The sequence below is a fragment of the Felis catus genome, chromosome B3 (assembly GCF_018350175.1).
Source record: "Felis catus isolate Fca126 chromosome B3, F.catus_Fca126_mat1.0, whole genome shotgun sequence".
NCBI classification, from domain to species: domain Eukaryota; kingdom Metazoa; phylum Chordata; class Mammalia; order Carnivora; family Felidae; genus Felis; species Felis catus.
This window is the reverse complement of record NC_058373.1, coordinates 3,865,607-3,892,601: the sequence shown is the minus strand read 5'-3', so window position 1 is coordinate 3,892,601 and position 26,995 is coordinate 3,865,607. Positions and strand designations below refer to the sequence as shown.

The 26,995-nt window shown below is 45.8% G+C and overlaps 2 protein-coding genes across 10 annotated transcripts in view; one reads left to right on the top strand and one right to left on the bottom strand.

Annotated features, from left to right (window-relative positions):
* Positions 1-26,995, top strand: part of TM6SF1 (transmembrane 6 superfamily member 1) — a 57,376-nt gene that overhangs the window by 8,594 nt on the left and 21,787 nt on the right. For 3 of the 9 annotated variants that reach the window (XM_023254845.2, XM_023254848.2, XM_045058738.1), the window contains 8 exons: positions 880-977; positions 5,810-5,913; positions 7,604-7,686; positions 8,336-8,457; positions 10,232-10,336; positions 12,204-12,296; positions 12,941-13,060; positions 20,361-21,247. In XM_023254845.2, the coding sequence (XP_023110613.1) occupies positions 880-977; positions 5,810-5,913; positions 7,604-7,686; positions 8,336-8,457; positions 10,232-10,336; positions 12,204-12,296; positions 12,941-13,060; positions 20,361-20,552 (917 nt within the window). In that variant the 3' untranslated portion in view covers positions 20,553-21,247. Of the gene's footprint in view, positions 1-879; positions 978-5,010; positions 5,167-5,809; positions 5,914-7,603; positions 7,687-8,335; positions 8,458-10,231; positions 10,337-12,203; positions 12,297-12,940; positions 13,061-20,360; positions 21,248-26,995 lie in introns of those variants that run through there. The other 6 variants (XM_023254849.2, XM_023254852.2, XM_045058739.1 and 3 more) reach the window with 5 other exon arrangements.
* HDGFL3 (HDGF like 3) overlaps positions 22,115-26,995 on the bottom strand; it is a 72,724-nt gene continuing 67,843 nt past the window's right edge. The window contains exon 6 of the mRNA XM_023254853.2: positions 22,115-23,197. Coding sequence (XP_023110621.1) covers positions 23,192-23,197 — 6 coding nt within the window. The 3' untranslated portion in view covers positions 22,115-23,191. The remainder of the gene's footprint in view (positions 23,198-26,995) is intronic.

Below are 26,995 nucleotides of genomic sequence, written 5' to 3'. Positions count from 1 at the left end.
GAGACACAGAATCTGAAGCAGACCCCAGGCTCCGAGCTGTCAGCAGAGCCCTATGTGGGGCTCGAACCCATGAACCATGAGATCATGACCTGAGCTGGAGTCGGACACTTAACTGACTGAGCCACCCAGGTGCCCCTGAGTCATTATTGTAAATATACCCACCTCGTGGTCACCTCTATTCTTGGCCACTGGTTACTGGTTTTGTTCCCTCTGTGCAGATGGGGTCCTGGGCAGCCACTTGTAGGGAGCGGAGGATGGATGGGGGGGCCTGGTAGAATCCTGTGGGACAGTTAGCGGGTGAGTTTGTCATTCTGTCCCCCTGGTGGGTGTCTCCTTGGACAGGGCACTTGGGCAGTGACACAGGCAAAGGTACCAATGTGTGTGCAGGAGGGACCTTCTGTTAGCCCATGATGAGTGTCCACAGTCACATTAAAAACAAGTCACTGTTACTGGTGAATGCCAAGCTCTTAGTCATTGTCTCCTGACCTACTGCTTTTTGTTTTTTTAATTTAATGTTTATTTATTTATTTTTTAGGGGCGGGGGATGGTCAGAGAGCGAGGGAGAGACAGAACCCCAAGCAGGCTCTGCACTGTCAGCAGAGAGCCCGGATGCAGGGCTCGAACCCACAACCATGAGATCGTGACCTGAGCCAAAATCAAGAGTCAGATGCTTAACTGACTGAGCCACCTAGGCGCCCCCTCCTGACCTACTGCTTTTTAAACTACTGCTTTCTTGGGGCACCTGGCTGGCTCAGTCAGTGGAGCGTGCAACTCTTGATCTCAGGGTTGTGGGTTTGAGCCCCAGGTTGGGGGTAGAGGTTACTTACCAAAAAAATGTTTTTTTAATTAAAAAGGAAACTCTCGCTTTCTTTGCTCTAGTGTATGCAGTGTTCGGATTTACCAGTGTGGTGAACCTCATCATAGCACTGGAACAGGACGGAATCATTGACGGGTTTGTGACACACTACTTGAGAGAGGTATGGCATCGCTTAGCAACCGTAAGCCTTACGCCAAACGGTCAGCAGCCTCAGCCGTGTGGCTCAGAGACGAAATCCCTCCATTTGGTGTAAGCAGGCACGGTCCGTGGCATCGCTCACTGCCACGGACGCAGCGGGTTTACTCACGTGCAAAGCGGGGGACACTTCTCTCCAGAGTTCGGTCGTACACCTGTTCCCTCACACCCGCTCCACTCCCCTTCTCCAGGAATGAGATCCTCCAAGTGAATTCAGTGTTTGGTGTCTGTTACTGTGAAACCATTACTACGGCCAAAAGCTCAGGCCGGTCTTACACGTGGAAAGTGGCGACCACCACGGCACTTACGGAAGCCACTTGATTGCGATGACCATCCTTCCCTCCCCGTCGTCATGTGCTAGTGCTGCCCGGCACTTGAGACACCTAATCCTCCTCCCTGTGTTATGGTGGATGAATCCGGCCCCAGAGAGCTTAGGTCACTTGCTCAAGGTCACATATGGAAGGAGCAGAGCTGAAAGTTTCGCCTTCGTCTGTGTTTCAAATAATGGAGAGCTTCGTCTGCAAGCTAAGGGAGTTTGGACTTTATCTCACACTCGAGGGAAGATTTTGAGCCAGGGAGCGATGCAGTCAGCTCTAGGAAGGATGGGCTCGAAGGCGAGGCTTTTGCAGGGCCAGTGAGGGCAGGCAGGTGGCCAAGCACAGGAGGTAGGGAGGAGGGACGAACTTCAGAGAACTGGAGTCTTTGGAGTGAGCGGGACCCAAGGATGAGTTGGGGGGGATGGGAAAGTAAGACATCCTGCCTCCTGCTTTTGGAAGTATGCAGGTGTTATTAAGCCCAGAGGAGCGAACCGGAGGAATTTACTTCTAAAGACAGTAGCCGGAGTAGACTGTGGGGTCACGAGACCTGCTTTCTCCCGCCAGGAGCTGTCTCAAGTGGAGACAAGTCCTAGCTGTCCTAGGAGCAGTGACGGAGGCACACACTGGGCACACCGTATGGGCACACCTATGAGATATCACGGGTTCGGTCCCAGACTGTTGTGTTAAAGCAAATATCATGACAGAGCACCTCACATGAATGTTTTGGTTTCCCAGTGCATGTGAAAGTTATGTTTATGGGGCGCCCGGTGGCTCAGTCAGATAAGCATCCGACCTCGGCTCGGGTCACGACCTCACAGTTCGTGGGTTCAAGCCCCGCGTCGGGCTCTGTCCGGACAGCTCGGAGCCCGGAGCCTGCTTCGGATTCTGTGTCTCCCTCTCTGTCCCTCCCCTGCTTGCGCTCTGTCTCCCAAAAATAAATAAATAAACATTAGAAAAAAGTTATGTTTACACTACACTGTAGTCTGTTAAGTGTGCAATAGCATTAGGTCCAAAAAGCATACATACCTTAATATTAAAATGCTTTATTGCAAAAACTGCCAACCACTGTCGAAGGTCTCGGTAAGTCATCTTCTGCTGGTGGAGGGTCTTTGCCTCCACGTTGGTGGCTGCTGACTGATCAGGGCGGTGGTCGCTGAAGGCAGGGGTGGCCGTGGCCGTTTCCTAGGATAAGACGACAGTGACGTTTGCCGAGGACAGGAAGATGCTGTGCAGGGAGGTGCAGCGGTCAAACACACCCAGCAGCTGCTAAGTTCACCGTCTTGTGTGGGTGCGGTTCGTGGGGCCTCAGAACAGTCACAATAGTAACAGCAAAGATCACCGGTCACAGATCACCGTAGCAACTCTGCCAGGAATGACAAAGTTTGAAATATTGCCGGAATTACTAAAATGTGACACAGAGACACAAAGTGAGCAAATGCGGTTGGAAAAATGGCCCCATGAGACTTGCCTGATGGAGGGTGGCCACAGAGCTTTAATTCATAAAAAAACAAAAAAAAAACACAAGACAAACAACTCAGTGTCTGCGATGCACAATGAAGCAAAAGGCAGTAAAACAAGGTGTTACCTGTGCACAGAGGAAGAACTAAGTCCGGAAGCAGCCAGGGCAGTCCCCATCGAATTTGTGATACTGCTCTAGCATTTTTTAAAAAAAATTTTAATGTTTATTTTTGAGAGACCAAGCATGAGCGGTGGGAGGGGCAGAGAGAGAGGGAGACACAGGATCCGAAGCAGGCTCCGGGCTCTGATCTCAGCACAGAGCCCGATGGGGGACCCGAACCCATGGACTGTGAGATCATGAGCCTAAGTCGGACGCTTAACTGACTGAGCCACCCAGGAGCCCCTAGCATTTTTTTTTAAATGGCAATGACAGTGGATGATAAACATTTTCCAGATGGACTGGGGTGGGGGCGGGGGTGGAGGGCATTCCGAGGGGAAGGGACAACTTGAGCGAAAGCTTGGAGGTGAGAAACAGCAGGTGTCTCCCCACAGTCAGCCTGGGGTCAGGTTTGCAGGGATGATGCTGAGTTCATCTGGGGACGTGTGGAGTTTTGGGTGGTTGAGGGACATCCTGGCAGATGTTCTGGTTGGCAGGGCTTGAGTGCTGAGGAACATTCCTGGCGGAGAGATTTGGGGGCCATCTCAGTGGGAGCCTGCTCGGAAGAAGTGGGGAGAGAGGAGATGCCGGAGGGTGGAATGTGGGAGGCCGTGGCCAGAAGAGCCCCCTGAAGCGAACTGCGAAGGGAAGCCTGGGGAGCCTGGGGCCACTGGGTCCAGAGGGGGCAGGTTTTGGGGAGAAAGTGGCTGCTGAGAGGGCCTGCAGGTCGAGCTGCTGAGGGTGGCGAGCCCTGAGGCAGACGGGGTGTGAGAAGGTGGGCCGGTGTCACTGTGGGAAGGTCGGCAGGGCCAGGTTCTGGGCACCCGGCTGCCAGATACAGGAGGCGGGCCTGGTCCCGCAGGCGGAAGCTTGCCCTGGAAGGCTTTGGAACAGAAGAGCAATGTGTTAAGAGCTAATGACTCTTCATTTGGCAGGTGGATTGGAAGGAGAGCAGGCAGCTAGAGGGACCGTTTGGGAACGGCTCAGTGAGGGGCAGGGAGGGTTTGAACTGGAGGGAGGGTGGCCCACGGTGACCTCATAAACAGAAATGAAAGGACGTGCCCACACACTGCATAGGAGAGAGAGGGGTGGAAACAGGACCCTGCGGCTTTGAGCTGGGCAGGCAGGGTGGTGTCATCCTTAAGATAGAGGCCTCGGGGGCACAGGGACGGGGGTGGGGGCAGGGAGGGGGAGGGGGATGGGCGCTCAATTGAGCATCAGCCTCTTGATCTCCGCTCAGACCATACCTCATAGTTTGTGAAATCGAGCCCTGCGTCGGGCTCTGTGCCGACAGTGAGGAGCATGCTTGGGATTCTCTCTCTCTCTCTCTCTCTCTGCCCCACCCCCTGCTGGCTCGCTCTCTCTGTGTCTCTCAAAATAAATAAACTTAAAGAAAAAAAAGAGAAGCCAGCTGAGGCTCAATTGAGGGCAGAAGCTGATGTGTGAAAACTTAGGAGTTCTGAAGGGACCGTGGGGCATCTAGTTACAAATGTCCTGGGGCACCTGGGGGCTCAGTCGGTTAAGCCTCTGACTTCAGCTGAGGTCATGATCTCACGGTTTGTGGGTTCGAGCCCCGCGTCAGGCTCTGTGCTGACAGCTGGGAGCCTGGAGCCTGCTTCGGATTCTGTGTCTCCCTCTCTCTCTGCCCCTCCTCCCCTCATGTTCTGTCTCTGTAAAATGAATAAACCTTAAAATTTTTTTTTTTTTAATTAAGAAACAAAAGTGTCCATGAAGCCACCAGGGGAGCCAGCACCGGCTCCGAGAGCCCGATGTGTAGGCATGAACAATTAAAGTCATGAAATCGGATTGGATTGTTCAGTCGAAGCATGTCAGGGAGAAAAGATGCGCGTCAGGCGTGGGCACAGAAGTCCAGCTGCTGTGTTATTTCTGCCTCCTCGCTAGTTCTCATTCCATCTCACTTGCGGGGAGAGAGGACCGGGCAGGCCCTGCCCCGGGGCACACCATGCTTCAGAGGGGCCCCTCCTGGCTGGCTGATCTGACTGTTCTGGCCGCAGAAAGGACTGAGGGCATCTTAGGAAGACAGGCCAGAAACAAGGCGGGATGGCATGGACGTGGGAGAGAGAAGAAAGGAACACGAGACTCAGAAGGAAACGAAAAACCCATGCAAATCGGACAGTGATCTTGTGGTAGCCTTCTGGGAGCACGACATGTCGCTCATCATGGGATCTCATGGCTGTAAAATGAAAAAATCCTCAGGAGAAGTATGGCTTTTCTTGACAGTATGCTCTGTGCTTGATGTCAACTGTGTGACCTTAGGCCGGTCTCACAACCCCTTGGCGCTCCGTTTCATCTGTAAAATGGAGTCAATCGTTGTCTGTCCCATAGGGCAGTTGGGTGCCCGTCTGTCTGTCTGTGTGGGTGTGTGGGGGGCAGAAGTGCCTTCCTCGTCCTCACTCGTGCAAGCCTGGGGATGAGCACGTAGGTGAATCGGGAAGGTCGGTCGGTGGCTCTGGTGAGCAGGGTCTCCTCTGGCCACCGTCCTCTGGCCAGAGCTAATCGCCCTGAGTCTCATTTTTGACTTGGCCTCAGTGCGTTAGCAGATTGCCCATGAGGCTGTCTGTCTTGTATCGCCATCCACGGGCATTGGCCCAGCCGGTCAGATGCTGGCTGGGCATTCTTCAGGGCCATCCCGCGGCAGGCTCCAGTTTTGGGGGCTCCAGGGTAAAGCTGTGTTTTCATGTGCCTACCAATTTGTAATCGTACAAGATTCTGCATAGTTTCAAGTTAGCAGACAGACACAAGCTGGTTCCGCTGTTTCATTTGACTTGAAACACAGGTCTGGAGTTCTGTGTGGAGATGTCCGAGTCGTATGTAAAGTAGACTCATTTCTCAATCTCTCCTTAGGGTGAACCGTATCTGAACACGGCGTACGGGCACATGATCTGCTACTGGGATGGCTCTGCTCATTATCTGATGTATCTGGTGATGGTGGCAGCCATAGCATGGGAGTAAGTCGGTCCGTCTGCTGTGTGTGCCTTTGCCTTAGCAACCGGTACGCGGGTACGGAAGGAAAACACAGATGTGGGGGCAAATACACAGACAGGCATACACGGACATGAACATACGCTCCTTGAACACAGGTTAGACGTGGCTTTGTTTTCTTGGCATCGCTGCCTTTTGAACATGGCCCTCTGGATCGTCCCCTGCCGTGGTGACAAGCTTGGGCAGACCGCTCAAGTTACTGACTGTGTTCTAAGGACCGTCTCATTTGCTGGAGTGAAAGCCCAGTCCGTTCTGGTTTTAAACTTCCATCTCATTTCGGTTCGAAGCTCCGTCTTTCCTCCACCTCCGGTTCCCGTGTGGCCCTGAGGCGTGGGGGTCTGCACTGAGGTCAGGGCGTATGGCCTCTCGTTTTGTTCTTTCTCGAGTCGCCGTGCAGCTGGCCTCTCCGGGAATGTGTGTGTACGTACACGTGGAGCTAAAGGAAGAGGGGCAGGGTCTTAAGTGACACTTAGTTTTCTGGGGATTGATGCCCTCCGTTAGGATACGCTAGGTCTGTCACGTGGAGCACACGCGTGGCCTCTCGGGAGACCCTTCCACAGGAACCTGGGCGTTGCAAATCCAAGCGAGCAGAGCTCTCTCTGGCTGAATGCGTGGGACTCCTCTGCCATTGGTGGTACACCCACAGCTTCTTTCCGTTGGGGTCCCTGTAACCTAGATCGCATACCCTTTGGGGTAGGATCTCTTCAAGCCCAGCTAGGTTCCTGGGCCTCCCCTTGGCTCCAGGTTAGAGAAAATGGTGCATTCTTGCCCCATGCCCCTGCTGCCTCAGTCATGAACTCAGGGACAGCTCCCGCTAAGTTTTGGACTTTTCTGGGCACTGGCTTCTCTCATCATGAAAGGTACCCAAGTTCCAGGGACCACGTCACGTATTTCAGAGAATGCCTGGGCTCTGCTCGGAGGCTGCCGGGAGTGGGCGAGTTTCTGTGGCTCAGTTAGCATCCTGCTGGGGAAGAAGATTCTCCTGCTGTCAATCCCAGTCATTGTGAATCTGCTGCACTTGGCTTGGGAGGTGGGGCAGGCAGAAAGCACAGTATCGGCCACCTGTTTCCCTTCAGATAATCTCTTTTTGATTCCCCATAGCCCCTTGTGGAGGTGGGCTGTCAGGGTTATCGGCTGAAAGAGCTTTTTGTCCACACTGCCTGGTAAGGTCAGGGGTGTCTGGTGGCTCCTTTTGAACACGGGGGAGGGGTTACATATTATCTTTGTCGCTAGAGCTCTGGCCAAAATTCTGACACCATGAAAAGTCCACTTACCATCCTATTACTCATACTTACAGTGATTTAAAATATGGGTCCATTTCCTTTCTTTTTTCTTTTCCTGCTGGGAACTTCTTACAAAACCGTCAAAAATGAGGCACTTCCTTTGACAATGATTGACCGTGCTGTAGATTAACAGACGACCAGTGTTGCAAGCGAAATTCCTATTCAAAAGGACACAAAGAGGGTTCTATGGTATAGATCACAGGTGGAAATGAAGTTTGATCACCAGGGTCCCCGAGGGTTGATTTTTAACTATCGATTCAGTAAGTTTCGGTTCATAGACTTTACTAGTTAGGATACCGCTAATAATATGGATCATCTTTTGCTAATGGGTGTTCTAAGACAAGTGCACTAAGCCAAGATGTTTTCATTACAGGGAAAGCTATAGAACCATTGGCCTCTACTGGGTTGGATCTATTATCATGAGCATTGTTGTTTTTGTGCCAGGAAACATTGTGGGTAAGAAACTTTATCTTAAAATTCACTTTCCTTTTTCTGAAACAATGGGGAGTGTTCTTAAATAGAGGAGGTATCTTGGTTGTAACAGAATCAAGAAATTCCAAGCTTATCACAACGCTGTTTGGCAGAATTCTTCCTTTTCCCCTCCTTAATCTCACTCTTTAAGAAATGGCTTTTGAGCAATTTTTGGAAGTAGACACTGAACAATTAGACAATGTTGTATCAGGGCTTCCTGACATATAGGATCTAGAGGGGGTGAGTATTTTGTTTGCGACTATAGGCAGTGTGCAAATGCTTCCTACAGCTTTGTGTATTATATGTAACTCGATACATTCGATAAATACATTTAAAAATGAAGGCTCTCAAAAGCTAATGTAAAAGGTAATTTACATGTGCAAGAAATCAGGGCATTATATTAAATATACTTAAAAAATACAGTGGATAGAATGTGCCTGTTAAAAAGCACCTGATAGTTTTAATTTGACCTGTTTTTTTTTGTTTTTTTTTGTGTGTGTGTCTCATTTAAGAATATTACCTGGTCCCCAGCACAATTTTAGACGGCTTGAGGTGGGGCGGTATCCTAAATGTTGCTTGTGTTTACACGTGCTTGTGGCAAACTTTTGACTTTTTCTTTCTTTCTTTTAAATAGGGAAGTATGGAACACGCATTTGCCCTGCTTTCTTCTTAAGCATACCATACACTTGTCTTCCTGTCTGGGCTGGTTTCAGAATCTATAATCAGCCGTCAGAAAATTATAATTATCCCTCAAAGGTGATTTTATTACGTTAACTGTAACCTGTTCCCAAGCGCACAGGGCTCACTCACATCTGGTGATCGCACTGAACCACGCCTCCGTGGACGGGAGCATCTGGGGCAGCTGGTTTGACTGTGTTGATTCTGTGCATTGGTCATGCCTTAGTTACAGTGGCAGGGAGGGTGTTTCTGTCTGCTTCAGACATCTGCTTCAGTGGGCCAGGCCGTGCTGTTGGTCCGTACTGGCTGTTCCCATCAGATTCTGCATTAGTGCATGGCGTGTGTGGTTTGTCTGAGGCTGTTTATGGCCTGGCATTTGAGCATCGGGGCCCCTCTTTCAGAGATGCCAGTGCATGTACTGTCCCAAGGGGAGGCTGGAGAGATGCTGCTATTCAAGGTAGCACACACAGCCACAGGGTGTGATTTACCAAGAGATCCAGGCACATGGAGACTGGCTCCAGGACGTCTTCTGAGACCCCTCCCTTCCATTCACAGCCAAGGTGGTCGGAGTGAAACAGTACTGGCTGGGGGCGGGGGGGAGGGGGGGTACTCTGTTAAGGTCTTCATTTCTAAGGTAGTAACGTCTTTCTAAGTTTCTCTTCCTTTTTATAGGTATTAGATCCTCAGGCAAGATTCTTTAAGCAAAATGATATATGAAAATATGAATTACCAGAGATAATCAGACCGTGATTACTCATACTCATTTTACTGTAAGATTTACGTAGAATTCATTAACATCCATTGTAATTTGCAAACACTTCATTTGTAAACAAGTAGACACCTGCTGAGTAAACTCAGGTTGGGGCACTGCTGGCTTCTGCTCCCTTACATCCTTTTGAGGAACCAGGGGGTAGCCAAAAAGAAAAAGCAAGCAGTAACCATAGCCTTGGGCTCTGCTGCTTTTAAAGTCTCCATGTCAGTGCCTCAATGGAGTGTTCATGTCATAAGACACATACAACTGTTCATGATCATTTTTTAAATGTTAAAACACAGTGGTGGCCAGGGAGAAATGGACACGGTCACACAGTGCTGAGAGGAATAAATTCAGAATCGCTCTGCAGAGTAATTTGGCAGTGTTTATCAGCCTTGGAATATTTAACCCCTTAAATTCCGCGTCTAAGGCCCTACCCTCAGAAAATCATCAGAGATGCTAAGACTTGTGTACAGAATTGTTCAACATCACATTAACGGTGAAAATGCATAAATATCCACCCGTGAGAGAATGGCTACAATATGTTGTTTCCACATGATTTTAAAAGTTTTAGGAGAGTTTTTAATAATGTGGCAAAGTGCTTATAATATAGGTAGATGTTGAGTGTCAAAAGAACACTCAAATTTTGTCAAATTATTTATACGTAAAGTCATAATTTTGTAAAATATAAATGCGGTGTGTATGTATATCTGTATATATGTATATATATACATAAATTTACATATATGTATACGTATATAGGGAAAAATATAGTGACTCTATAGTGTGATGGGTTTATGGTTTACCTTACTTTTAAAATGAGCATATCTCATATAATGATAATCACAAAACTGCTATCTCAAGAAAACTTTAAGGACTCCTAGAGTTCGAAGGAAACTTCAAGGTGACCTGGCCCAATCTCATTTCACAGATGAGTAATCTGGAAGCTGAGAGGAGGAACATGATTTTCCTAACTTACGTGCCTAGTGGTTTAGGATATGAATCCCTCCCCGTCCAGCATCTCAGCCCTCCTGCTTCAGTAGACCTCAGACTCTTTCTTGGTGCTTTGGGCCTGCTCATGGGTTACAAACTCTATTTTAGGTCGTTCAAGAAGTGCAAGCAAAGGACCTGCTGAGAAGGCCATTTGATTTAATGCTGGTCGTGTGTCTCCTCCTGGCAACTGGATTCTGTCTGTTCAGAGGCTTGGTAAGTGTAACAGATCAAAGTAACATTAAAAAAAAAAGAGAGAAATACATATTTAATCAGACCTTCTAGAGCCTGGAGGCCTGGCCCTGCTTGCTGCCACTCCCACCTGTGGGGGTCACCCCCAGGCCTTCCTCCCTCCAGGGCGGCCCTTGCCTCGTCCCTGGACACCACCTCCTTCCCTGGACACCACCTCCTTCGGGTCCCTGGATTAAGCCCCACCCAGGGGTCTCTTCCTTCCCCGTTTTAGGGTGCCTGAAAAATTAGCCATTAGAGTTTCATTCTTTTGGTTTGAATGTTTCTGATTCTGATGTAAATGTCTTTGGGAAGGGTGATACCTGAAGAGTCCGGTAGGGCTGTGTTCTCAGGGGCTGAGGAAGGTCCCTAGAAGAAAGAGTTAGAATCTTGGCTATTTACCTGCTGTATGGCCTTCGGAAAATGACTTAGGGTCTTTGACCTCAGTTCCTTTCGCTATAAAATAACAGTACCTACCTAATGGTATTGGGTTAAAGATTAAATAAGATCGTAGACATCAAAACACGTACAGAGGGCCCTATACGTGGTACGTGTTCAGGAAACGGTTGGTGATACTCTTTTTATCAATAGATGATCCTTGGCGATGCCCCAGTTTCGTGATTTGTTTTTAGCAGAAAGAAGTAAAAGTGGCCGGAATGATACGGATAATTATACGCATCGTCAATGGCAGTTACTGTCCTAAGGCTGCTGGCATTGCACAACAGTTGGGGAGCCAAGTGTGAGCTGCTGTAGCTGATTCACTGTCTTGGGGTCCTGTGCTGCTGGCTGGGATCAGCGCGAGAGGCTGTGTTAAGAGCTGTCTCTATCAGGAGAGCAGAAATTTCCTGCAGTAGCGTCGGCTGACGGGAGGAGTGGCCCAGGGAAGAAATGCAAAGAAGCAAGGCTTTACTCAGACCACAGAGCAGTTAAACTTTTGGTTTTTTTCTGCAGTAATCTCCATGCCCAATGTGGGGCGTGAACGCACGACCCCAAGATCAACAGTCGCAAACTCTACCGACTGAGCCAGCCAGGCACCCCCAAAACTGCTCTTTAGTTTGCTGTCGTTCCCAAAGTTAAAAGAAACACAGGAACGACAAAATGAGCCCCAGCTGTGTTCTCACACAGGAGAAAACTGTGTGCATGTGGGTGTTTGCACACTCGGTGGGTGGGGCTTAGGCAGACGGGCTTTTAAATTGGGGTCCATTTTTACCAACTCTGCCACTGGTCGGTGTCCATGGATGTGATCCAGGTGGGACGACATTTATGGCTGCGGATGGGAGGGGTGATGCATGAGGGCAGTGACTCAGAGGGGACCCTGTAATGTGCCAGAGACACTTTGTTCTGTGTTTCCTTTCAAAGTGGACACACGATGTGGCTTCACACAGGACTCTGCTTTTAAATCCTTATCCTTTACTGCCCCTAAAGGCCATGTACGCTGAGGCACTTGCTGGAGAGAGGAGGATGCTATTTTTGGAATATTGCAAAGCACAGTAAGATGAATTTGGTGTGAACACGAATGGGCTTTTCTTAAGAGTGGGCTAGTGATTTCCAGGAAGTGAAACTGGTAATCCAGCGTGAGCTGTGCTTGGCTGCTGAAGTCTAGATCCTTAAGCCGAGTCCTCAGAAGGTAGCAAGAACAGAGCATTAGCCATTTCCTGCTCCTCTCCTAACTCTCCTTCACGTCCTTAGAGTAGATCTGTAGACTTTCTTTTCTTTCCCTTTTACTGATGACCTTCTACAACACACAGTTTTTGTTGAACAGCTTGTGGCTGTACTTGGAACGTTTAGCCTTATCAGCAAACCATAAGAATCAGATGTGAGTATGACTTTATAATTAATTCGTTTTTCTTCTCAGATTGCTTTGGATTGCCCGGCTGAGCTCTGCCGATTTTATACACAATTTCAAGAGCCCTATCTAAAGGATCCTGCTGCTTATCCTAAAATCCAGGTCAAGTAGTTATGAAGCCTCAGATTTTTTTCTTTTTAAAAGAAAAAAAATTTTTTAATGTTTTTATTTATTTTTGAGACAGAGAGAGAGCACGAGCAGGGGAAGGGCAGAGAGAGAGGGAGACACAGAATCCCAAGCAGGCTCCAGGCTCCGAGACATCAGCACAGAGCCCGACGCGGGGCTCGAACTCACCGACCGCGAGATCATGACCTGAGCCGAAGTTGGATGCTTTAACCGGCTGAGCCACCCAGGCGCCCCAAGCCTCAGATTTTTCTAATGTTAATTTTCTTTCTTGAAGAATGGGGACATGTGGGGGCACCTGAGTGGCTCAGTTGGTTAAATATCCGACTTGGGTTCAGGTCATGATCTCACAGTTCATGGGTTCAAGCCCCTCATCGGGCTCTGTGCTGACAGCTCAGAGCCTGAAGCCTGCTTCGGATTCTGTGTCTCCTCTCTCTGCCCCTCCTCCGCTCTCTCTCTTCCTCTCAAAAATGAACAAACATTAAAAAGAAAAAAAAAAAAAGAATGGGAGCATGTGGATCCACGTAGGAGATGGGAATTAGAAATGTTCAATCTTTTGTGCTTTTCGTCGTGTGCGGTTAACTGTTACTTTGCTGACGGTGTTCTTTCTCTGTTCAATACAGATGCTGGCATACCTGTTCTATTCTGTCCCTTACTTTGTGATTGCGCTTTACGGCTTAGTGGTTCCTGGATGCTCCTGGATGCCTGACGTGACACTGATACATGCTGGAGGTCTAGCCCAGGTACCCAAAATATGCTCTATTAAGAAAGTTCGCTGGGGATTTGGCTGTCATTGTTGAGTATCTGCAAAACATCTCTGCTTGGTGTTTAAGGAGTAGGAAATAGTTACTAGACACATCCCCTTTCGTTTTACGGTTCTTTGGAAGACGTTTCTGCACGTGCATTTTATTTAAATCTCACAGTAACTAGATATGTGATGGTTGCTGTGCCATCCATTTATACAGATGAGGAAACTGAGGCCCAGTGACGTTACATGATTTGTCTAAGGTCACATACCCAGCAGGTGCCACCACAGCCTTCCAGGACCCTTCCCCAGGCTCTGAACAAAAATACTTGAGAGCTGTTATCTTTAAGATGCCTATCTAAAGTTAAGATTTCAGAATTCTGTTACATGACGGTATCCCGAACCAGGGAAATGGGTTTGGAGAAAGTTCCATTCTTTCCTCTTGCGACTTAGCCAAGTCCCTGCCTTAGAGTGAATGCTTATTTCATTGAACTGGAATAAATTTATCTAGGAAATTGTATTATTATACAAAGCACATTTTTACAAGATAACTAGCAAAACAAACTGATCTTAGGAACAAGGAAGAAAATTATTAAATGATTTTATCTCCCCCCCCCTTACTATAAATAAAAACAATAACAAATGAATTCATCTTTTTAAAATCATTCTCTGCATCTTGCTCTTTTCAAGCCGGCCTAAGAATGAGGTTCATCTGGAAACTGTCAGCATGTATGGTTAATTATGCTCCTGGTTATAGTAACTGGGATGGCAAAAGAACACTTTAGAATTTACAGGGTGGAAAAACAGCTACAGTATTTATGGGTTAATCCTTTGGGCTAAATCCTTCCAGTCTGAGGTCTTTAAAAAAATTTTCTTAAAACCCACGAATCAACTGCGAGATCATGACCTGAGCTGAAGTTGGACACTTAACTGACTGAGCCACCCAGACACCCCTGAGGTAATTCTTAATTACAGAATTAGAATATTACTATCAAAAAAGCTGATGCAGCATCCAGAGCAAGGGTTCCTGTTCTTTCCTTGGAGGACTGAAGGGGAAGAGAACCAAGATTTACCCTCTTAGCAGACCTCTGAAGAGGTCTTTATTTCCATATCTTTCAATACTAACTATAAGCTGACTTCCAATTTTCTGTCTTTAGCTCCAGCTGTCCCCAGACTCCTATACCTAATCCCAAACTCCGTGTTTTCACGCGGCTATCTCGGAGTTAGTGTCTAAATAAAACAGGACTCCTGACCCTCCTACACCCTCTCTCTCCCCACCGCGGCCTGCAAACAGATCCTCCCCCGCTTTCAGCAGCTCCTTCCCATTCCCTCACCCCTACCATCTAGCCCATCACTAGGTCATTAGTCCTGTCTCCAGAGTAACCCTCAAACCCCAGTGAGTTCCAGCCCACTGCCCTGCACTAGTCTGAGCTCTCCTCTAACTTGGGTGAGGCAAAGCAGGCTGTGCTCCACTTACCTACTTGGGTAGGGACAGGCTGTGCACTCTGCCGGGGGAGCAAATACTCAGCGGCCTAACACACTAAAGTTTTATTTCTCGCTTGTGCAAAGATGATCATGTGGGAGAGTTTCCACAGCCAGGTCTGGCACCACCTCGGCTGCAACGGAAGCAGACAGAGGTGGTCTTCCCGTGTGCCCGTGCCCTGGAACCGTGCAGTGAACCCACAGCATCCTCCCTGCAGGTTTCTTAAAAGCTAAGAGAGCTGAGGCTGAGGACAGCTTGTTACTCGCCTGGGTCACAGTTACTAAACGGCAGGCAGAATAGGGGAATAGGGGCACGGAATCCTGTCTGACCCCAAAGCCCATCTTCTTCTCTACTGTTCTCTCTCTTCTCCTGCAAGCAGCGAGCCATGGTAGTGGCATGGCTCAAGCAGTGAGCACAAGGCAAGACTTCATATGGGCACGGAGGCGCCGGAGAGCCTCGGGGGGGGGGGGGGATGGGAGGCGGTCACACGTGAGCGGGCTCTGTGGGCTGTCAGGCTGGGCAGGGGTGCAGCAGGCCAGAGGGCAGAGTGAGCCCTGGCCTGGATTTTCTTGGCTGCGTTCTCCTGAGCTCTCCCGGAGAGGGCTCCCGCTTAGCTCACTCTTACCGGCCCCCTCTCTTCGAGGATCATCAGCTTGCTCAGGGTTGGACACGATCGGATTTCCTCTGCGCGTCCTGTGCCTTGCTTGGTCTGCCCCCCGCCGCAGGAACACAGGGTGTCATCATCTAGGAGGCTGACAAGAGGGAGGCCAGGTGTAGGACCCAGTCAAGTCTCGGGAGACAAGCGGAGGACGAGGCAGGAAAAGTAGGTCAAGGCCCAGTCACGTGGGCAGTCAGCAGTCAAGAGGCTTGGGAAGGTCATACCTTGGGGGCAAGTGGGTGCTTGAACCTGGGGCACTAGGGCTAACCCTGGGTTGTACCTGCTGGGGAGGGCTAAGCTTGCAGAGAGGCACCCGCGACTCCAGCCGGGTGGTTCTGGGAAGGGCAGTGTGGATGGCAGAGCCCCGGGCCGCAGTCAGCAGCTTCAGCCAGACCCCCAGGCCTCGCAGGAGCCCTTGGGCTCATCCGTCACTGCCCACTTGGACAAGGCAGCTGGAGGCTACAGACTAGATCCTGTCAATGTCAGAAGGATGTTTCTCCCAACCCAGTAGAATGCTGTCATTTGAGAACTGTTGTGTCTGACGTTTCCATGACTCTTGGCTTGGCTTTAGTATTTACATATTCAGAGAGCTCAGCCTAAGGAAAAGTTACAAATCATAACACAACAGTGCACGTGATGAGAACGCTGAATTTGTTACGTGATTTGTTTCCTACCTAGCCAATACTTGCTCATGAAATGAATTCTCGCCTTGGGAGGGTGACACATTCATCACAGAAAACACCCTCCATAACCCCGACTAACATCCCTAGCTTGCTAAAACGGCCATTCCTCATTTAGGGGTTTTGTGCATTCCCAACCCCCTAACTTGATCAAAACCTGCATTTCTTGAAAGGTCTAGTGAACTCCCAGGAGTCTATGTGATTTAATAAGGAAAACAAATCTTTGAAAAATTCCTAGGTCAGTACAAGTCAGTGGAAAACATGTTAGTTATTGAGCCCCTGCCTTCAGATCATGGAGGAATCTGCCAAATCTCCTGCCTTCAGAAATTGAAATATCCATCAGAAAGTAAAAGAAAACAAAATCAAATCAAACCACGACACATTTTTTACACCAAAGAGTTCCAGTGGGGACTTATTCAGAACCCAAGTGTCTCTTCATGTGAAATTCTTACGTAGGATTAAAGTTGCACATCTAGTTTGAAATAGGCTGCTCAGACCCACTTACATATTAGTACTTTCTAGCAACTGAACAATTGTTCTCTGCTAAAATATCACTGGAAATTAAAAGAAAACAATCAGAGCCAATATAGTCAAGATGGTTAAGAGCATGAGCTCTGGAGACAGACTGGCTTATTGCTCAGCCTGTCACTGATGGGCTCGTGACCTTGGCTACCTCGGTTTCCTCTTCTGTAAAGTTAGGATCATACAGGACCTTTGTCATAGAGCTGCTGAGGATCACGTGAGGTAATAATACATGTAAGAGGCTCAGAACGGTGCCTGGCACAGAATGAGCTGCAGATTTTTGGTGCTCCTCCTCTTATTGGTAGAAGATTCCCAGTAGGAGTCTAGAAATGCCTTGTGCTGCTCAGAAGATTCATTCATTCATCTGTGGCCACGTGTGGATGTTAATACCTAAACGGTAATGTGTGGACATTATTACCTAAGCATCAAGGATGCTGGGAGGAAGCCCTGGGACAGGCTCACGGCAGGCCTGGCAGGGAGCCTGTCACGCACCCAGCAACACCCACGGAAACACAACAGCCCTGCTTCAGTCAGCCAGGCCCTTCCCGCATGTTGCCCAGACTCCCTGGCCGTGCGGGTGCCACGGACCTCCTCACACGAGGGTCTGGAAGCTTATCTGTGGATAATACGGTTGTAGAGTTGACTCTGCTGGAGGCGAATTTTGTCCCCCCCCCCCCCCTTTATGGAAACCTTTAGGAAATATCTAAAAGATTTAGGAAGCATGTGGATAGCTGGGATACTAATCCAAGTCCTATTTAATAATTTGCTTCCAGTGTAATTCATCACGATACACCTTTAATTAGTATCGAGGTTAGACTTTGGGTTTAAAGTCTTCACATAATTATCCTTTGGTGGAGACAGACTTAAAATTGTCAGAAGGTCAGCAAGGGGATCTGAAAAGGAAGAGGCCACCTGAATTCTCAGCCAAGCAGAATCCCAGGTCATGGGCAGGGAATTCACCTGCCACTCTCCTAAGCACTTCACAAAGATCAACTCATTGCACCGGCACAGCAATGTGCCCCTATTATCCTGCTTTTACAGATGAGGAAGCCAGAGAGGTTACATACCTAACCCAGGGTCATACTGCTGGCTTGTGGTACAGCTGGGACTGGGCACTCTGTATGGTTCCAGATTCAGAATTCTTAACCACTGGACTGTGCTGCTCAGAAAACCCTAAAAAATAACATAGTTCTGGATTAGCTACTTCTGCTGTATCGGCCAAACAGCCTGGCTGTTGCCCCAATGTTCACATTAGTTTTGGCCTGTGATACTCATGTGGACACATAATACTTTCAGCTCTTCCTTCTGGAACCGAGATTATGATTTTTTAGTCATCCTTTCCAGGCTGTCTCTATAAATATAAGAAAAGAGAGCTATTAAAATGTAACCGTTCTTTGCCTTTATTGCCTCATTTTCCAACCCAATCATCCATTTCTTTAAAAAAAAAAAAAAAAAAACTCAAAGCAGATCTTTTAAATTCATTTGAGGTGAAAACAGATTTAGAATGATAAGAAAGATGATGAGAGACTCCACCTCACATCACTGAATTCTGCAGACATTTCTGGGCTCTACAGGTTGTACCTGTCACCCTGGGTGACAGTCGGTTCGGCAGCCCCAGGCCAACTGAGCCACCAACCCAGCACCAGGTGCCCGGCTGAGCTCTGAGCCCTGCCGTCAGGAGGCCTTGTGTGCCAGTGGGAACAGGACCCACGAGACACCGTGCAGGCCCTTAGCAGCCCCGTGCTTAGGAAGGAAACTGTCCTCAGGGTAGGCTGAGGTTTCTCTGAAACTTCAGAAGCCGGGCACTGGACACCACGTGCGTGGGGAGGAAGCTGTGGCTGGGTGCTCACTCAGCGGGAAAGCGTGGCCACCAGCAACACACCCATTAGAAACTGCACGACACTGGGCTCTGGGCTCGGGCCCTCGTTAGAGGATTCTGGAGAAAGGAGGCCTACGGAAATAGGTATAAAAATAGAGAAATGCTTTGCGGAAGCTGTTTGTATTTTGACAGTCACAAGACCATTATTGATTAACGTTTATTGAGCTCTAACAATGCGAGAGGCGCCACACAAGACATTAGACACAGTACCTGCCCGGTGGGCTTACAGTCTACTCTAAGGACATGACCATTTTGGAATGCTGCCAATGATTTTTGCTGATTTTGAAAATGAGGTATTAACTGCACTGGTCAGTGCAGGAAGAGAGCCTACGGAATCACTGACTTGGTGCAGGTTCCCCTGTGCAAGTAGGCACGACTGCTCGTATCACTCAGTCTCTCAAAGAACGGTTGGCATTTCCCCGAACGTGGTGACTTTTGTGACGTAGTACATGTGTCTATAGAGAAACCAAACCCACATTTTTGAAAATCAAGGTTCAAACCTGGCCCCTAGTCCAGAAGTTTGGTTATATTAATTCAGAAAATCACTGCTGTTCAGAAGAGGCTCTAGGGAAAAGTAGGGTTAACGACAGGGGCCACGCTCCTGCTCCGTGTTCCCAGGACTGTACAAGAGCAGCCCCCCAGGGCAGCCTCTTGAAGGCCCCGGACTCTCCAGGTCTTGTCTTCAGAGCCCAGAGATGGGACGCTTCCCATCTGCTGGGCTCTGCTCGGCACCTGCTCTGGGGGACGCGTGCTTGAGGGCAGAGCCCTTGCCGAGCCTCGTGGAGCACGAGGCGGAGGGCGTACACAGGCTATTTCTGTGGTCCTCGCGACACATCACACTGACCGCTTATCTCCAGAGAGTAGCGAGACTGTACCAGAGGTCCCAGGACGTAGCAGCAATCTGTTAAAATACCTGCGATGGACACAAATCCATACAAGTGCCACTTGTGAAAGCTCATCCTTTATTTGTCATGGAAAAGCCGAATTTTGTCTGTTAACCACTTCGCAGAATAAACTGGTTTCATACGGAAGGAAATGTAAGATAGCTTGTATGTATTTAAAGCGAATTATTTAGTTTTTCATTCTTGGATTCTGACTTCTTTCCACTTTGATCCTGATGAACTAATAATTCATCACTTCTTATATTTAGATTTTCAGTCCTTTATTCACGTACAGCGTGGATTTCAGTAAGATATGAAAACACACACTGCAGGGTTGTGTTCTGTAAGGACATGAGAATGCTGAGGAAATCCTCACACAGAAGCCTTTTCTAATACAGTTTTTCCCTGTGCTTATGAAAAGTATCAAACAAGATACATTCTGAATGTATGTTATGAACAAGTACTTAAGTACAAATGGGAAACTGGTCTCAGGTGATGGTGACAAGCTGTACTAAATAAAGGAGAACTTGGTATGAAGAGGTCGCCTGCATGTACACATGCCATTTTATGAAGAGCAACCATAATCCTACCCTCACCCACGTTGGTAACAACCTTACCGACGAAACAACCCTTAGTTTTTAAAGTTGCATAAGCAACAAAAACGTGAAGAAGTAAACAAAAAACATGTAATGAAGGGCTTTGGGCTCTTGTTCCAAGGAATAGGTGAAAAGACTGATTAATGAAGCTGAGGTCCCCATTGCTTCTCTTTAAACGGCTATATAAAAATATTTTTGCTTTCTAAGCTCTGTACTTCCTTCATTTTTGCCGAACACACTTAGTAAGCCACAACTGAGTGCCTGAGTGTTCAGGATCTCCAGAATGCAAATCAGGGGGAAAAAAACCAAAAAACAAAACGGAGATTTTGTTCAGTTTTTCTTTTAAAGTGAGCCACTAATGTTTGGTAAGGGGCACTGCATGGCATGATAAAGCCAAGCTAAGGAAGGTATACTTTATTTGAGTAGTTACATTAAGACTGGTCCTGAATCCAGTGAAATCCGAAGACTGTGGATTGCTTGAAAGTACTGGTTTTGAGGGCACAGGAAACATGGTCTGAATGAATCGTCCAGAACACGTTGTGAATGCGACTGAACACAGAGCTCATGCTGACCTCCCCCCTTTTTTTTAAATGCAACAGGCTCAGTTTTCTCACATCGGTGCTTCTCTTCATGCTAGAACCGCTTATGTCTACAGAGTCCCTGAAGAAGCGAAAAGCCTCTTTCTAGCATTAAACATAGCATATGGAGTTCTTCCTCAGCTCTTGGCCTATCGTTGTATCTACAAGCCAGAGTTCTTTATAAAAACAAAGGCAGATGAAAAAGTTGAATAAAAGTATTATTTCTTCCTCTCTAGATGACTGACTTTTATTCCTGGTACTGATCTTCTGTCCCATTTTACTCCCTTCCCATACAGCAATGCTTAAAAATATGTAAATTCGGGCTCCGCACTGTATGTGTGAGCTCTCACATGGTATTGTGTGGGTAAATTTTCTTCTCTTGAAGGATAAGTGAAGTTGAGAAACAGTTTAAAGAAATCTATTCAAAATTATTTGTGAGTAACTTGACCATCTATTTCAATATTCTGTCTGCACATATTAAATATAACTGTAAACATATACAATTTAGCTCCTACAATAGTGAGCACGAAAATGAAACTATTCAGAAGTGAATATGGCCTGTGCATATTAAGGAATTTAGAACAGCAGATACATTCAGGAGAAATACTTTTTGCATATAAGATATAGATGCATCATTATCAACTTCAATATAAAAAGCAAATTATCACATTATTTTCAAATGTTATTTGACAAATGTTTTCCCAAGGAAAGTATATTATTCACTGCTGTTATAAACACTGCTTTTCATAAAAAATTTTTTGTGAGTCTAAATGGCTAAGGAGGGATCGGTGACTTTATCAGTACCCTTAATGAATACCTGTTTTATTGGTGACTGGAAATATTTCTATTGTATTTCTGTGTATATTCTTAATAAATTATTTTTGGCCTTTTATGAAAACAAATCTTAACGAACTTGAAACATTTTGTATTTTTTTTCCAAAAGCAGTTTTGGAGTCTTTAGGATTTTTATTCTAAAAATCTGTCAGTTACATGTTCCAATTCAAAATGTCAGCTACATTCTCCTTATGCTTTAGTGTGAGCAATGAACAGGGCTTTTGAGGAACTGATTACATTTCACTCATTTACAACTAAAGTAAAGTATTCAAAGTTAAAAAGTACTCTTCAAGGAAAAAGAACTGGATTGGCATCCCTAGTATCTTTTAATGAACTTTTCATATCTGGAATGATGAGTATAGAGAAAAATTACAATTTGCTACATGAGAGAAACAAACCAGAAATACTAGCCGCCTTCTCAGAGCCTTAGAGGGGTAGGTAGACTGGTGCTTTCATACCCTTGGCTGCCATAATCGTAATCCCATCACCACCACCATCGTCAATGGCCCTGGGCTGTTAGAACTTCTCACATTTTCTCTTCATGTTATTTATTTAGCTCTTCACCAAAATAAGAAAACAAAAAGAAAACAGAGTCCAAGTCAACGCATGGATAATGTCAAGTGTGCGCATTTAGGGTCCACTGAGCTGGTAAATAGTATCTGAGACGTGCAAGCCATCATGTAGCCATTCCTCTCCCTCCCCCATGTTTACAAAAAACCTAAAACCCCGATGTTCAAAAAAAAAGAAAAAAAAAAAAGAAAAAAAAAGAAAAAAAAAAGAAAAAAAAAAAAGAAAACCCTCACCTGCACTTGATTCTCTTGTCAACTTGCTGTTAACAATTTTTGCTTTAATATACGAATTACATTAATACCTCACATTACATATATAAAGCCAAATTACACTAACTTAGTTGTTTACAACCTCAAATCTTACTCCCAGTACACATTCCAATAAATTTATTCTGTAAAAACAATACATTTTTTTGTTTTTGATTTTTTTTTTTTACAGTAAACTTTTCAACTACAAACCTCGAATACGCGAAAGATGGTCCAAGGACAAGCATAACAGGATTGATAAAACCCAAATTGACTAAATGAGCTCTCACAATATAAGCTGGCATAAAAATAAATAAAATTCTCTATTATCACAATAGCAACAATAATGTACACATAATAATGGTTTGTGGATGAGTATCAACTATTCTAATTCTAGCTCCAAAAGAAAACAATGGTTCATTTAAAAGTCAATGCTTTGTCTGGTTTCCCATAGGGCTACTGCTGACTCCAGCTTTAAAATGTAAAGTATCCACCTTGAGTGATTAGCTCAAATTGTACTGGCATGGGGAAAAAATAAATCATTGCCTTTATTTTGGAATAACACAAAAGGACTCACTAACTTCACATATAAAAACTGAGTTTGTGTACATAACAGTATGAGTTTTGAGAAGTATAAGCTGTTGACTAGCTATTTCTAATACGGAATAGATATTTTACAATATGGTTAAACTTTACACATGGCCTCAAAACTGAAGGACAATTTCAATTTTATCTTCAATATGCCAACGTTATGTGTTTAGGAACTGGTTCCTGGGTTCTGTCACAGAGAAGAAATCCCTTAAGCATTATGTGGAGTGGTCGTTTTAAGAAAATGCTAATTTATCTTTAACTGAGCCTCTGGTGATAGTGGAGTCAAGGCAGGAGAATGATGAACACAGCCGCCTTGATAAAAGGATCCTAGACATGTAGAAGTTTGTGCAAAAATCTTGATAATCCTTAGTGGTTAAGGGCAACTTCATGCAACCAAATAACATGAAATTAAATAACCTTAAAAAAGGCTAAAATGTCTTTTTTTTCCCCCAAACACAACAGAGAGGAGTGTGAATAATGTACATACAAACTGGGGTTCTGTCAATGACAACAAGGAGTATGTGTTGGTTCATATCAAATCCAAGATTATTAGACAACCAAATGTATAACCTTCTTGTGGTTTCTCTTAATATGCAGCATTCATTATGGTAGTTAGGTCTGTAAAAAAAAAAAAAGAAAACAAGCCTTTAGATGACTTAGGATATTAACAATAAAAGCGATCCATACCTATAAAGTATATAGCTGGGATTTTCTGAGATTTTAATCTGTACTGCAGTGGAAATAATACTTAGCAAGAATAGCCCGTGAGGCTTTGCTTCCTACTACCTGTCAGTTCAATAACCTGGAGGAAGCGCTGGGGCACGTTTAGTGTCCCGCTAAAAAAAAAAAAAAAAAAAAAAAGGAAACAACACACGTTGTCTACTGTTTGGCAGGGCCCAGAGTAGTGTGCACTCTATACAACTCAGGACAATGTGTATTGCTGGGGTAAAGTCCATGGAGAAATTGAGATAACCCATCTTTGTGAGGACTGTAGTGTTAGAAAGGTAAGCTGCTTCAAATTTAAAAAGCATTTGGAATGTATGCAAATTATCATGTATTATAACTTAATTACTTGGGACATGCGGCTGGAAGAAATAACGAGTGTTAACAAAATCAAGACGTATGAAGAGAAAGGAAGTCGAGATTTCTTTTAAAATTTAGATGGCACATCTGTGTGACAAAATATTTCCACTTCCTAGAAGAATGATGTTTCAATCTGGGTCCTACTTTAAATTGTGTCAGGTTACATTTCCTCATAGGGAGGCTATTTTTGTTTTCTTCATCACTAACCCAAATACATTAACCCCCTCGTAATGCTCTCAAGGGAAGAATGAAAGAGGGAACTCAGGCCCCAATATTTTTTCCTAAAACACTTTGCTTCCATTCTTTTTCCTTCACTGAGTGAACAAACTTGCTTGTGAGCAAGGAGTGCGCTCACTCATGGGTATGTTCTCAAGTATACAGCCGAAATCTATGTGTTTGTTATACCGCGTATCAGTCAAGAGGAAAAGGTACTAAGCCTCAAGATGCCAGACATCTATTTCTCTTGGCCTGCTCTGCTCCTACCAGAAGGAGACAGCCAACTTTAAAAAAATAATAAAAATCTACTTAAAATCTGTGAACTTGCAAAATACAGGGACTAGTGACTCCTAATTATTCATTGACAAAAATACTAGATACATTATACTTATAGCCTTTGGAGGATTTTCCTCCTTTGTGAAGGAGGAAGACACCCATTTTAAGCAATGAAAAATTGTTAACCGAAGACATTTATTTAACAGTGTCTTTTTATTAATGTCAATGTGAAAAGCAATAAAATCTATGTTTACATTGGTAGAAAATTCATAGTAACAGCTACTCAATCCACATTGAAAAACATTTTTGGAACAGATGGTCCCACAGCAGCATTAGAATAGAATTCATGCCCGAGACAAAGTAGCAGTGGTACCAGAATATAACCACAACTTTAAGGACCTGCGGAATTTTTTGGTCTTTAAACACGGTGCTGTCAGTAAGTGCTTAAAAGCAAATTATGAATCCATGTTTAAAAATTTCTCATACCATAATCACTCTATTTGCATCTGTGCATCAAAAAAGTATCTTGCTAGAGCGCCTGGGTGGTGGCTCAGTGGGCTTAAGTGTCCAATTCTTGATTCCAGCTCAGTTCATGATCTCAGGGTCCTAGGATCAATCCCCATGTCTGGCTCTGTGCTGGGCACGGAGCCTGCTTAAGATTCTCTCTCTCCCTTTCCCCATTACCCACCCCTCCCCACTTGTGCACGCTCACCCTCTCGCTCTCTCTCTCTCAAAAAAAAAAAAAATCTTGCTAATCATAATGGTATACGTTCTGGGCATGGAGCTCGGGGTGTTGACTAGAGACAGGAAGTCTCCTCCGGGGAAGCAGCCGGAAGTGGTTCCTTATGTGCTGGCTGCCGTGCTCTGTGCCAAGCCACCCTCAGCAGACAAGGGCTGACTACTCCAATCAGATTGTCTCTTGAGGCATCTGAATTGGAGGCACATTAAGAGGCTGCAGGGTGGAGGCAAAGCTGAAGGACAGCCCAAACACAGCAGAAGTTAGGAGACAGTGTAAGTCATAGGATCTTTCCCTGGAGCACCATTTTCACTTGAAAAAATGATGGCAGATAAACTATGGTTATTCAGACACTCTGTCAGAAATAAATGAAATGAGCCTATTGCATCAAGGAAGACAAATGGCAGTATTTGTTGCCAACAATAACATTCAAGCTTTCAAGTGAAACTTAGAATTCTGGAAAACTTACACCCTCCATGATCAAAATTTCCCAGTGAAGGTTTTTCTGACAAGATATACTTGATATTTAAAAACGTGATTGTGGGTGCCTGGGTAGCTTAGTCAGTTGAGCATCTGACTCTTGATTTCGGCTCAGGTCATGATCTCACGGGCTGTGAGTTCGAGCCCTGAGTAGGGCTCTGAGATGACCGTGTGGAGACCGCTTGGGAATCTCTCTCTCCCTCCCTCTCTGCCCCTCCCCAGTTCGTGCGCACGCTCACTCTCTCTCTCAAAATTAATAAATATTAAAAAATGTGATTAAAAATACTTCATGATGAAATATTTGGAAGACCCAAATAATGCAGGAAACCAGCATTTTCCAAATGGGTAAAAGTCATTCAAAGTGCCAGACTGTCCAATGGATTTTAAACTAACAGAATACAGAAAAGTTCAGATTCCACACTGCAACTAACCTTTAAGAAACTACCACTTACAGAGCTGGTCTAATACCAAAGAATATTCGCAATGATCTGGAGAAACTATTAAGATACTCACTCGTATCTCCACTTTCAACTACATGTCTGTGTGAGGCCACAGCTCCTTCATATACCTCAACTAAAACAACATCTTGCAAGAGACTGAGTACAGAGACAGATGTAAGAGCCCTTTCTATTAAGCCAAACAAATTTTTAAAAATGTAAAACAACATGGGGGGCACACTCGGTAGAGTGTGCAGCTGTTGATCTCAGGGCCATGAGTTTGAGCCCCATGGGTATAGAGATTACTAAAAATTAAATAAAAACTAAAAAAGAAAATGTAAAACAATGTCATTTTTCTCAAAACAAAACACTTTCTGAAACATGTTCTTTTTCATAAAAATGTGTTATTTATGTTAAATAATGAATATTTTTATCACGAATAAATTTTTTAAATTAACATTTTAAAATTTGTTTTTATTCCTGATTCAATAAATATCCATGGTTGTAAAAAAACTCTTGGGGCCCTCAATTGCTTACGAGAGTATTAAGGGGGTCCTGAGACCAAAAAGTTTGGTGAACCCCTGGCTTTGAAGAAATGAGAGTAAATGGTGAGAGATGAAGCCGGAAAGATAAACTGGGGCCAGAGTGCGAAGGCCACTGCGTGCTGCAGTAAAGGAGTCTGGACTTGATCTCGAGGGCAAGAGTAGCTGGCCCTCTGCTGGCCCTCTGCTAAAGAAAGCGGGTCCAGAGCCCGAAGAAGAAAAGCATGGACATGGTGGTTATGGTGACCGTGGCAGGTGTCCTCCCAATATTTATCCTCTGCCCTTCCCTGCTGCTCCGTGTGGCCTTGTGATTCGAGGACCTGACTCTAGCTCCAGCGGGGGGGAAAGGGGGGTAGAGCCTGACTGGTCCAAGCCAGTTTCAATCTCTTTGTTATCTGTGGTTAGTTTGGGGATGGGCAACTTTCTGGCACTGCAGTGAGTCCGGCTTCCTGGTCCTCATACCCTTGTGTGACCCCCTCCCCTGCTTCTGTCTTGCAAGCTCTCTCTCTCTCTCTCTCTCTCTCTCTCTCTCTCTGATGAAGCTACCTGTCACGTAGGAGCTGCCCTATAGACAGGCAAATGTGTCAGGGAACCTAGAGGGCCTCTGGCCAAAGTTAGTGAGGACCTAAGTCCTGCCAACAACTAC